At 38.5% G+C, this 12520-nt stretch overlaps 2 protein-coding genes across 3 annotated transcripts in view; both read left to right on the plus strand.

Annotated features, from left to right (window-relative positions):
• zgc:154142 (uncharacterized protein LOC555481 homolog) overlaps nt 1–3679 on the plus strand; it is a 61692-nt gene extending 58013 nt beyond the window's left edge. For both annotated transcript variants that reach the window (XM_037538416.1, XM_037538415.1), the window contains 4 exons: nt 31–171; nt 1845–2069; nt 2427–2606; nt 3186–3679. In XM_037538416.1, coding sequence (XP_037394313.1) covers nt 31–171; nt 1845–2069; nt 2427–2606; nt 3186–3253 — 614 coding nt within the window. In that variant the 3' untranslated portion in view covers nt 3254–3679. The remainder of the gene's footprint in view (nt 1–30; nt 172–1844; nt 2070–2426; nt 2607–3185) is intronic.
• Nucleotides 3680–4045: 366 nt separating this feature from the next.
• On the plus strand, nt 4046–7917 carry LOC119263487 (chymotrypsin-like elastase family member 2B). Its single transcript, XM_037538531.1, has 3 exons — nt 4046–4119; nt 7053–7324; nt 7786–7917. Exons 1-3 carry the CDS (start codon nt 4070–4072, stop codon nt 7815–7817), a joined length of 354 nt encoding a protein of 117 aa, XP_037394428.1. The 5' UTR covers nt 4046–4069; the 3' UTR covers nt 7818–7917.
• The last annotated feature ends 4603 nt before the right edge of the window (nt 7918–12520 follow it).

The following is a 12520-nucleotide window of genomic DNA, read 5'->3' on the forward strand; positions in this document are numbered from 1 at the left end:
TGTCTAAATGGAATGTGATTTCTCCCTCAGGCACCCACTGCAGCATTTCCCCTCCAGCAGACCTGGTTGCCGTTGGTGCCACACTGACTGTCCATTTCTCCTCCAACGACAGGGTGGTGGACACAGGCTTCAAAGCCACATGGAGAGCCGTGGACCCAGCAGACATTAGCAGTGAGTCACTGATTCAATCTAAACAGAGATAAACACACAATACACTACATCACTATAGTGGAAAAACATGAAATGCAATGTACACATTACTTTTCCATATACGCAAACAAAGTAAATGTCTTCAGTAATACAATATGGACCACAGGGTCATACTGTCTACCTTAAATGAGTTTTGAAGGTGTACTACATTCACTATCCATGAGATTGTAATGGCATGAGGAACACAGTGGAGGGTGTGTATTTCTATGCTTTTATAACTTGTTAAAGTATAAAAAAATGACAGATTCTGGAGTCATGACAGGCTGTACTGACTCAATGCAACTTAAATAGTATAAAATAGTATAACTGTAATGGAATGTAGCACAACGCTTCCTAACAAGAGGTGCTGAAGACGTACTGCCCCAGTGACGCCTTTGTACACTGAATTTTTTTTATGTTGAGTGTAATGACATGAGGAATATATGGCAAAGTGAAAAGCCAAACATCAATTACATTGTTTTCATTTCACTTGACCTCTTTACTGAAAAACAGTACAGGATTTGCATTTTAAATACAAAATTTGAGAATTTGCAAATTTAAGCCTTATTAGAATACAATCCACATTGAAACGTGGTCAACGCACAGGTATCTTGCTTTCCAATAAGCCAGATTATTAAAACAAACTCTGTTCCGTAGAAGATAAAAGCATGAAAAAAAGTCTTATGAAATGAAAGACTGTGGGGCAGATTTTCTAAGCGAGGCATTGATTACTGACAATCCACCAACACTTTATGCTGGGGTCAGCCCAGTCATCAGATTATCTTCTAAATGAACACAGGTGCAACTTCATCATTAACATATCGGCAGCGAGGCTCACATGCTTTTTGTACGAAAGGACAGGAAGAAAATAGTTTTTTAATTCTTTGACTCAAGTTTAAGTTAAGTTTCAACTTAAGTTGAAATAATGGCTTGGTCAGTCAAAATAAAGGCAAACTCCAAAAATGTGTAATTACTTGCCAAGAAAGTATGTGATTATTTTAATATAATAAGCAGTTATTTTGAGAGAATAAGACATTAATTCATTCATTCATGAAGTAATTATTTTTTACTTTCTGTTTTTGGAACATATTTTTTTGGTTGGTGAATAAGCTGAACTTTTTTGGTTGGTGGAATAAGCTGAACTTTTTTGGTTGGTGGAATAAGCTGAACTTTTTTGGTTGGTGGAATAAGTTGAAGTCCTGTGCTGAGTGCAGTTGGAAACCATGCAATGTTGCAGAATCTCTGTTTTATTTCGCTGAGCACTCTCAGGTTGTTTAGGAAACTGTTTGATAAACTCTTAGCTACATTCAAGACATCAAATAATGACTGTGACATTTTTGCCACATGCAAGAAAAGAGTAGCTTTAGTAAAGCAAGGATTGAATCAGTCCATCAGTAAAGGCTCTATGTGTTGTTTTTCTATGCTTCACTAGAAGATTTGAGTCACATTTGTGTACATGTATTTGTTTAAATAATCATAAATGATACCAAAATAATCAAAAAGGAATCAAATTGGGGTGAAATTTGAGATTTCATTATGTATTGAATCATTTCACAAATAATTCTGGAATCAGGGATTTGTGTGAGGTCTTAGATTTGGATTTACACTCGTATTAATCTTGTTGCCACCTTTATTACGTCTGTTTTTATTCCCAGATCTGGTTGGGTGTGGTGGAGAATTTGTCGGTCAGCAGGGAGAGCTCCAGTCACCCAACTGGCCCAATAACTACCCTGACCAAGCGGCCTGCACCTGGACCATCTCTAGCCCCTCAGCCAAGAGCCTCCACATCGTCTTCACTGACTTTGAGCTGCAGGCGGTCAACATCCTTGGCAAATGTGTGGACTTTGTGGAGGTCTTTGATGCTGCTGGGCAAAGTCAAGGTTGGAATAGTAACATTATACTAATGAGAGACATCAAAGTAAGCAAAATTTACTGAGGCAGGAACTGGTGAAATAGATAAGTGTTTAATGTTAATTAGTGTAGTTAAATGTAGATTATCATAAGGTGTTAATTACGGTAGTTAAATAAAGATTAGTGTTTAGTGTTTAATCTTTAATGAAAGAAATAAATCTTCTCAAATAGAAGAATTCAGAACAGATCAAGTTGCTGAACCACAAATCTGTCTATTAGATTAATATTGAACACATGTTTAACACATGAAAATGTAACCCCTTCAGTTATAGGGGTCCTGCTGGTCAGATGGTCAAAAGCTGATATTTGTGTTTCTCTTTGCTCAGGTCAGTTCTGTGGCTTTGGGCCACCCAAGCTGACTGTCACCGGAGATAGAGCCACCGTTCGCTTCCGCACCAACAAGGAAGTGCAGGGGAAGGGTTTCCGTGGTTACTGGACCACCGATCCCAACGTCTTTCCAACTTCGCCCCCTCTGGCCCCCAACTCATGGGATGATTTGGTCATCAGTAAGTGTTCATATATAACTGTTACTCTCTAACTATGTGACTCAGACACTTTTTCATTTCATTTGTTTCTAATAGAGGTAAAAATCATATGCTAAATAATGATATAATTGTAGTAAATTACAATTACAGGACAGTAAATTGCAGTTAATAATTGAAATAAGCATAGTATTGGCCCAGAAATTGCAGATTTTTTTTTTCACTTCATATCAGTTTTTAATTAAAATTTTATTTTAAAGATCACACGGGGTTTATAAGGTTAATGTCATGTTGGTGCCAAGCTAACGATGGTGCACATTCACTTTCCCACATAGAGTTTAGTACTGTACAGCTCTAGCTTAAGCACTGACTTTTGGATCTTATAAGATGTGCAGGGAACATGTGTTTTATTCTGTATACTGCAGTTTTTAAGTGTATCCTTTAGTAAATTCTTTAGTAAAGGCCTAAACTTTAACTTGGGGCGTGTCCAAGCATCGAATGCAGGACGGAGAAGCCAGTGGGCTAACCAGTGGACTAAATAGCTGATGATGTTCACCAGTGCCTTGTTTTGGCCAGCCCACTTATAGTCATCTCTTCCCTCAGTAGGTGGCAGAGCCCAGAGAGAGAAGGAGACCCGTGAAGGTGTGAGAGACGAGCTAAAGCTGAACTGAGCTGAGCTGAAGTGAACTGAACAAGAAATGAAAAAAGGACTGAAAAGTCCCACCGAGCATCTTCTCTTAATTTGTCTGTGGGCTGAAAAGCTGAGTGGTTTTTGCGTCATCTATAAATAATTTAAAGGCTCTCCGTCTTCACACCTGCCCCCAGCGTCCTTCCTCCACCCATCATTACAGTTGTTACAGTGGTGCCAAAACCGGGAGGATTGGACGAATGTCGCCATGGAGCGCTCACCGCTTGGAGAGAGAGAGACGAGCAGCAACAACAGAGACTGAGTGAAGAGCTGAAAAGCTGAAGTGATAAAGGACTGAAAAGTCTAGCTAGTTGAAAGCCACTGAGAAGTGACCAGCAGAGCTTTGATTATTTGGTTTTGTGTGCTTTGTGTTCATTTGGAAAATAAAATACGGCTGCTGCAAACGCTTCTCCTGCCTCCCGTGTCCTCCGTGAGCCCGGGGTAGCACATACCATGCTACACATTCTCTAAAATGTATTTAAGACACAAATTAAGGTACAGTTTGTGCATTTTAAAAACAGCTGTTTTAACTCTTTCTTTTGGTAATATGTGTGCGCATATATAATCTTCATAAAAGATGATATTGTTGATTAAGTAATCTACAATAATGAGTAAAAGGTATTTACGCCCAGCTGGACACAAAGCAGATGGATTTCATTCACTACTGATTTTACTGTGAATGAATATAACACTAAATGAACTATGGTGTTTGATGTTGACCATGTCTTCCTCTTAGACTGGCCAGCAGAATGTGAAACTCCAGTAATCAGTCCCATCACTCATGTGGCCAGGGTGGTGAATGGAGCAGAGGCTAAGCCTCACTCCTGGCCATGGCAGGTGTCCATGCAGGTAAGAACAAAATGTTCTCACATGGGTTTACACTTGACTAATTAGCTCTTATCAATACTAATAATACATGATTGTGTGACTTCACTAGGCTCAGTTATATAACCTGGACTCGAGTCCAACTCGAGTCACGAATTCGATGACTTTAGACTTCACTTATGAAAATCAAGAAAGACTTGCGACTCGACTTTGACTTGAACACCACTGACTCGGACTCTGACTTGGATTTGAGAGTCATGACTCGGAAAGACTTGAGACAAAGTGGAAGAAACATGGAGAGTCTGGCTGCAAACGTGACTCTATATCATTAGAAATAAAGGTTCCATGCAGGTACATTTTTAATTCATCAAGGTACAAAAAATGGAAACATGCCCTCATTGGTACAACAGTGGTTTTAAGGGCCAGTTGTGCACCTTAAGGTAAAAAGTATATATTTGAACCTTTTCTTAACCCAATGTTTTAAAATAGAACAACAAAATAAAAAGCGTAGAGAGGAGATGGGGTGTGTGGAGTCAATATAACTTAGAAAATATAATTTCAGCGGATCATCGTACAGTTATGTTCCTTGACCAAAGGAAATGAGATGTACCCTTCAGGGTACCACTCCAGTGACAAGAGGGTTACTGCCGAAGTGTCAGTGAATGCCCCATTTCCTGCCATGAAGTTGAATAAACAGCAACATCAAATGTCTATTAATGAACTTATGCTCGGTTTAGTTTATTTTGAAAAACAAGAGAAGCATTAGAGCTCAAGTTCACCACCATAAGCTGGCAAAAACAGAAGAATCAACAGCATCAATAAGCCCAGCTCAGCACTTAAACTCTTACTGGAGAAACATACAGGTGAACTGACCCTTTCCCTCATGGTAACAAAACAAAAGAGACACAGCTCTCTCTGATTTTAACACTTCACCACAAGGCTGAAGCAGACTTTTTATTTGCCGGCTTCATTTCAGAATTAGTCATTCCACCTTAAATGGTGCAGCAGTTAGGCACCTAAACATAACTGCTGCATTTAAGGTGGAACAAAAAATCCAAATAAGATGCTGCTGGTCAAAAAGTCAACGTCAGGTTTGTGCATGAACCATCATTTTGTTGTCTTTTCTGTAAAATGTGTTCAGCTCTGTCATCCAAATCCAGTTCAAACTAGTGATTGTTGACTAACCTAGTTATTTTAATCCTCTGTGAGCAATGTTCCCAAAAACATAAAAAATTAACGTCAAATAAAATAAATAAATAAGTTTCATTTCATTAAGTTCTGTGGTACTTGTTTAAAGTTCTTATCATATGTAATGCAATACTCTTTGTGTATAACAGTATGCCTGTCATGGTTATCTGTGTTCTGTGGAATTTTGAAAAAAAAAAATAATACAGCCATACACTGCTAACATGCTGTCATTACAAGGCTATAGAACTGTTACCAATATTCAGTAATGAGGCCTTAATTTAGCTGAAGAAATCAGATTGACTTGTTTAGGACTCAATGATTAGCACTATTGACTTGGGACCCAACTTGAGACTCACCTGTACTGACTTGGATCTTAAATTGAGACTTGAGTGAGAAGACTAGAGACACTTTTTACTAGCAACTTATTGATTTCCTATCTGTGTCCAAAAGTGTCCAGATAGCCCTTCTAATCAGTGAATTCAGCTACTTTAAAATGCACTTATTGCTGATCCAGGCATTGAATTGTGCTCAGACAGCTTAATAAGCCCCATATAAAAGCACTGCCAATAGAATGGGATGTACTGGAAGCCACACAAATTTAAGGTCACCATGCTTAATGGAAAGCATCAGCTAGAGTGGAGCTAGAGTCTCCCCCACCACTCTATGCAGTCATGGAACACCATCTAATACATTTGGGAGAATGTAGTTTCGCTTGTGATCAAGAACTTATCATCAGTAATCATCATCATCAGTAATTCACCTCAATAATGCTCTAGTGGCTGAATGCAATCAAATCCTTACAGCGATGTTTTAACATTTGGTGTAAGTCCTTCCTAAAACAGCAAAAGTTGTTAATGCAGCAAAGGGTCGTAAACTCCCTCCACTGTAGAAAATGAGAGGTCAGCTTACCTTAAAATGATTTAGTAGCTGATTACATGGCTTTTCTTGAGTTGAGTCAACTTAAGGACACCAGAGTTCACACAACTTAAACTTCTTGGTTGAGTCAAAAATTCTCCAAGCTACTGTTTCTAGATCTGCATCTCTGTTAGATAAGCTAAAGTGAATGTGTTTTTTTTTTAACTCAGTTTCGCCACTCGCTGGCGCTTCTTCTATCACACAGTCCCACCTGGCATATTCTCCTCTTGGTTTTCCGGACAATGGACACTGTGATATTGCTGGGATTCAAACTCACAACCACCCGATGTTGGGATAAATTATTAGACAGCTGCACCACATGAGATGATGCCACGCTTCAAAGTCAAAACAACAACTATTTTCTCCAGTGTATTAAACATTTGTAGACACAAAATCGGAGCTGCGTCACGTGTTCCTGAGTGGTGCAGTCGACTGAGCCGTCTACCCACCAGGAGGTTGTGAGTTTGAGCCCCAGCGATGCCATAGCCATCCATGAGTGTGTACTCAATGTCTCGTGTGATGGAGAGAGTCTTGGCTGGTGAAGAAGTTGAGTATGAAAAAACAAGTTCATTTTATTTACATAACTGAGATGCAGAACTAAAAGCATTAGAGAACTTTTGACTCAACTAGGAATTTGAGTTGTGTATCCTCAAGTTGAGTCAACTCAAGAAAAGCCATGCATTCAGTGATTATATAATTTTTACAGTGTATTTAAACCCTTAATTTCCCTGCGTCTACAAACTTTTGGACATATATGTTTGTGTATTTGAGTATGCTTATATCCATTATCTATCTTTCCATGCATTCATCGACCCATTGGTTCATCAAAATCCCTGTCTTTCTGTCTTCCTCAGCCTCTTAACTCCTGACGTATGGCAGATGTGTTTGGGGAAGCACCATCTTAGTGCTAGTCTGGACGGTCCCCCTGAGATGTGTGTTTCTGTTGCTGCCATCATCTCCCATGAGGGCTTCGTCAACCCCGATGCCATCAATGACATTGCCCTGTTGCGACTGGCTGAGCCCATTACCAATACTCCAGAGATCAGCCCTCTCTCTCTGCCCAAACCTGAGGCGCTCATGCCTGCTGGCCACATATGCTATGTCACTAGCTGGGGAGACAAGAAAGGTCAGAGAAGGTCCTCAGAAATGACACTGCGAGAAACTGTCAACACAGCATATTCAAAGTAACATACTATGGAAGGAATTATTCTCCCAAAAATGTGAATGTGACTAACAATATATGAAAAAAAGCAGCATGTTATGTTTTCATTTGCATCATGCTAAGCATCTGGCTTTCATTCTTTATTAGTAACACTAGCATTTTTAATTGAAGTATTCCTTTGCAATGGGGCACAGTAAGCTTCATCTTCCTATATACTACAAAGGCCACTACACAGTTCATACAAAATATATGAATCTTCATTCATAATGTTCATGCAAGCTTCTGTTTGATAGTCTTTTCCGTGAATAAATGATGTATTTTTAAAATACATTATGTGCTTAGCAATGAATGAGTACAATGTATGTTATTACATCTGTTATTACATAGAGTTATTACTCAAGCTGATTTTGGTATTTATTTTACAGGCACCCTGAAGCCTGTGGCATCAAGAGTTTGAACCAGGCTCTTCTGCTCATTGTGCCTTATGAAACATGCAACAAACCCACAACTGGTGGGATGGCGTCCAGCCCTCCAAGCACCAGCTATGAGCAGCATGATGAGCTAAAGTCTTCCTGTCAGGTATGGAAAGAGACTTAAATGAATATGCATGTGTACTGTTTCAGTATAATAGACATCTGATCTGTTTTAGTGTTATTAATTAGTGGATTTAAATACTATTTTCCATAAACTCAAAGCTACAGGCCAAAGAAATTAGTGGATGTGCATTACATTTTGACACATAAGTAGATTTAATGTGGTCACTTTAATATTAACAAAAACTAAAAGCAGAATTTTTTAATAGTTTAAAATTTCTCTGCAGAACAATTGTTCATATTTGAACTCGAAAGCAAAACAAATAGACCCCTCCTTTCGGTGCTCTAAACACTGAGATAGCAAACTTGTTTGGAAGTTTGGAAAACCAAGACTCAGTCCCATATCTTATTTTTACCCCTACCCCGTGTTTTCGAAAGTCACCTTGCCCCTCGGAACTGAGTCACAATGGGAAGTGGTTGAAATGGGACCCTCAAATAAAAAGAGCATTACTTCATTAACAGGCTACTATTGATACCCTGCAGGTGACAGTGATAGCAGAGGAGGGTAAGGTCAGAAACCTCACTGCTGGGCTTAAAGTAAATTTAGGCATCATATGCTTTCAAAGAAGGAGATGTGAAAACGATTCATTATCACCCACCCATGATATAAAGCTGAAGTCATTTTTTTCACCAGCTTCTCATTCAAAGTTTCCTGTTCCACCTTAAATGGAGTAGCAGTAACATTCTGGCACATCAGTACTGCCTCTGTTTGAAGGGCCATGTAGTCCTTACACTTCATCCTAACCCTCTATCTAAACAAAAAACGAGACACCCTAACCCTAGACACGAACAGGCAAAACGGAGGGCTAAGGACTAAGTGGTAGGACCAAGGGGTGAAAAGGGGGGAATTATAACGTTACATTATAAGGGGGGTTATAACGTTACAGTGAACAATGATGCAACAAGCAATATAACTAACGTCACCTAAGTTGTGGGTTAGCAAACTGTAGCTACAGTTGCTGCAGTTATATAGTTACAATTATTGTTTTATATTTTTTATTGTATTTTTATTATTAATGTTTCACTTTTTTATCATTATCTGATTTGAATGTTTATTTATTTATTAAATTTACTTTGATTATTTGATATCACTGCTGTCGGATCAAAAGCTCGTATCTCCAAAATAGTAACTTTACAGGAGAAGGAAAAAACATACCTTACTTTTAATGTGACTCAATGGAACCAGACATCTTTTTGCGTCTGTGTCGCTGTGTGACCAGCAGTGGAGCACCAACCTTCAGGTTAAAGGGTGAATAAGCAGTTCTACTTAAGACCATTATATTTAAGACCATTAACTGTTACAACTGTGTTAAAACAGCGAGCTAGAATGGTCAGCAGAGTTTTATTTTACTGCAAAGGTTGGATTATTGTATTTTTACCTAAAAATCTAATTCTGCTGTGTAGCCACAACAGTAGAGTAGGGCAGTAAAACAGTTGCATGTTGCCGCATGGTGTAATTGGTGACATTATTTTCTCTATTTAATATGCTTTTCAACTCATAATTGCAACATTGGAATAAACTGTTATTATTATTGCCATCATTTATTTGTTTGCATATGATTATTTTTGCATCAGAAACTGTTATTTCTATACCAGAAACATTTGAGGAGAAAAATGTCCTCTGCTTCGGCACAACACAGCACACTGTTTAGAGCTGTTCCAATTCAGTCATCTTTCAATATATGCAAAAAAAACTGAAACTGTCAGAAATGGTGATAGAAGGCTTCATCCTGACAGCAGTGATATCAGGCTTGACGTTGAGGAATAACTGCAGATGAAAACGAGTGTCAGCCCTACTCTGTCTCATGGGGCTCTGCACAGTTGCATAAGCTGCCACCGTTCTTCATAATCGAGCTGTGTTACATAAAGTCCTGAATGAGACTTGTTTGTAGTCACAGACCCTGAATGACTGCGGCCCCCTGTCCAAAACATTGTGTCCAAATTGGGGCCTTTTGTTCAATGATGGGACTCCAAAAGACTCTTTTGTCAGAATGTGACAGACTCACAGCTCCTTTAGAATCAGTGCATGCAAATTCTCTCAGTTTATAGGACTACTATGTGGCCTTTTGGACAAGGCCATTTTTTCCTCGATGGAAGATGATTTCCCATCTTCAACTGCACGGCCCTGTAATTAAAAACAATTACGTTTTCAGACCTTATTTACAAGTATCATGTCATGATCTATTTAAACTCAAAGCAAAAGAGATAAGCTATTAGTTATAAGCTAAATATATATCCAAAATCATCATGTATTAGGTTCTTTCTATTATGAGGTGGCTGTCCAAACCCTAACCCCAAAATTTTTACTTGTGAAAAAAATACTATTGTTTTTCTCAATGTTTCTTCATTTTATACCTTTTCTCAGTGTTTTAATGTCTTTTAACTTTATTCAGAAAATGCTGTCCATTTTTATATCACTACTGAAACACAAAGAGTTTTAGTCTGTAGGCCGAGCCTTATTTTAGCCACGCCTCTGAATTTTAGAGCAGGAAGTGAGACTGCATCCCTGTCCCTCATGGCCACATGAAAGTCATAATCAAAAATTACGCAACTGCTCAAAGTGTTTCCTAGTCATGTACTGCCTAGTGTTTTCAAGTTACACTCAAAATTAGCTAAAATTGTCACCAACGAAAAGTTAAACCCTAAAATTTCAGTAGCGCTGTGCTTGTTTTGGTAGGAACAAAATGAAAGCTTCAATTTTATTTTATAAAATATATATAATTAAGGTATAAGGACTTTTAAGAGTTTTAGTCTAAGGTGCAAGTCTGAAATGTTTTTAACTGTATGTAGTATGTATGTATGTATGTAGTTACTGTTGTCTTAATATTAATGACTGAATAATAAGCCTGCAGTTTAAGGTGCATCAGTCCAGTTCTGGGGAGATACAGCACTGCAGAGTTTAACATGCTATCACATTAAACACACCCGGTTCAACTCAGCAGCTAATTATTGTGAGTTGAATTCAGAGTGTTAGATGGAAAATGCTAATCTCTGTGGGCTGCCTGGATCAACTCACAATGCATTATGTTCCTGTACTGTGTCTGCAAGCATTTGTATGTGTAACAAGTCAATGTACTGTTCTCTTCTATTTCATCTGGAGCTCATTATTTTGGTCAATATTTCACTACTTGGACCCTTGCTCTCACACTCAAACCCTCATTTTCCTTCATTTTATATATTTTTTATGAAATTGACAAAAGAATTTGATGGAATGTGAAAAAGTTGTTAAATAATAGAATATTCTGTGCAGTTTGTACTTTGTAAAGTGTAAAGCACAGTAGTTCTTAAGGGAAAAAATGTAAAATTGTGCTGTATTTTGCAAGATTTCGGTTGAGAATTATTTAAACTGACAGTATTCCATAAAGTGGAAAATGTTAAAATATGTTGCTTCATCAAAATACTAACAACAACCACTCCACTCCATTCGTTTTCATTTCTGCTGTATTTCTCAAAGCCATACAGTCAGACAAAAATCAGTAGACATTATCTCTTCACGGTCTCTTCAGCTGCTGTATTCATAATTTATATGATTCAAAGTTTTAGGCTGTACGTTACAGTTTGTTACATTAAGTTCTTTTAAATATTGTTTTGTTATAAAAAATTATCCACTTACAATGTTGTCTTAAAGAAATAAAGATTGCTTTGTTTTAGCAGGTAATGTTTCTGTAAATGATTATTCAAACTGACAGTACTCCATGAAAATGATGTGCAATGCTTTGGGGAAAAAAGAAATAATATTTTGAAATAATTGGCCTTGCTCATCCATGTCTTTATGGACCTTGCTTTGTGCACTGGTATGCAGTCATGTTGGAACAGGAAGGGGCCATCCCCAAACTGTTCCTACAAAGTTGGGAGCATGAAACTGTCCAAAATCTCTTGGTTTGCTGAAGCATTAAGAGTTCCTTACACTGGAACTAACAGGCCAAGCCCAACTTCTAAAAAGCAACCCCACACCATAATCCCCCCTCCACCAAACTTTACACTTGGAACAACAAAGTCAGACAAGTACCGTTCTTCTGGCAACCACCAAACCCAGACTCATCCATTGGATTGCCAGACGTAGAAGCATGATTCATCACTCCAGAGAACACGTCTCCACTGCTCTACAGTCCAGTGGCAGCACTTTACACCACTGCATTCTGCGCTTTGCATTGCACTTGCTAATGTAAGGCTTGGATGCAGCTAATCGGCCATGGAAACTCATTCCATGAATCTCTCTACACTTGAGCTAATCTGAGGGCCACATGAAGTTTGGAGCTCTGTAGTGATTGATTGAAAGTTGGTGACTTCTGCGCTTCTGCTGACGCTGCTCTGTGATTATATGCTTTGTTATAATACCACTGACAGTTGATTGTGGAATATTTAGTAGTGAGGAAATTTCATTACTGAACTTGTTACACAGGTGGCGTCTGATCACGGTACCATGCTGGAATTCACTGAGCTCCTGAGAGCGACCCATTCTTTCACTAATGTTTGCAGAAGCAGTCTGAAGGCCTAGTGCTTTGTTTTATATACCTGTGGCCATGGAAATGATTGGAACACCTGAATACAATGATTTGGATGGATG

The sequence above is a fragment of the Pygocentrus nattereri genome, chromosome 5, assembly GCF_015220715.1.
Source record: "Pygocentrus nattereri isolate fPygNat1 chromosome 5, fPygNat1.pri, whole genome shotgun sequence".
Taxonomy (NCBI): domain Eukaryota; kingdom Metazoa; phylum Chordata; class Actinopteri; order Characiformes; family Serrasalmidae; genus Pygocentrus; species Pygocentrus nattereri.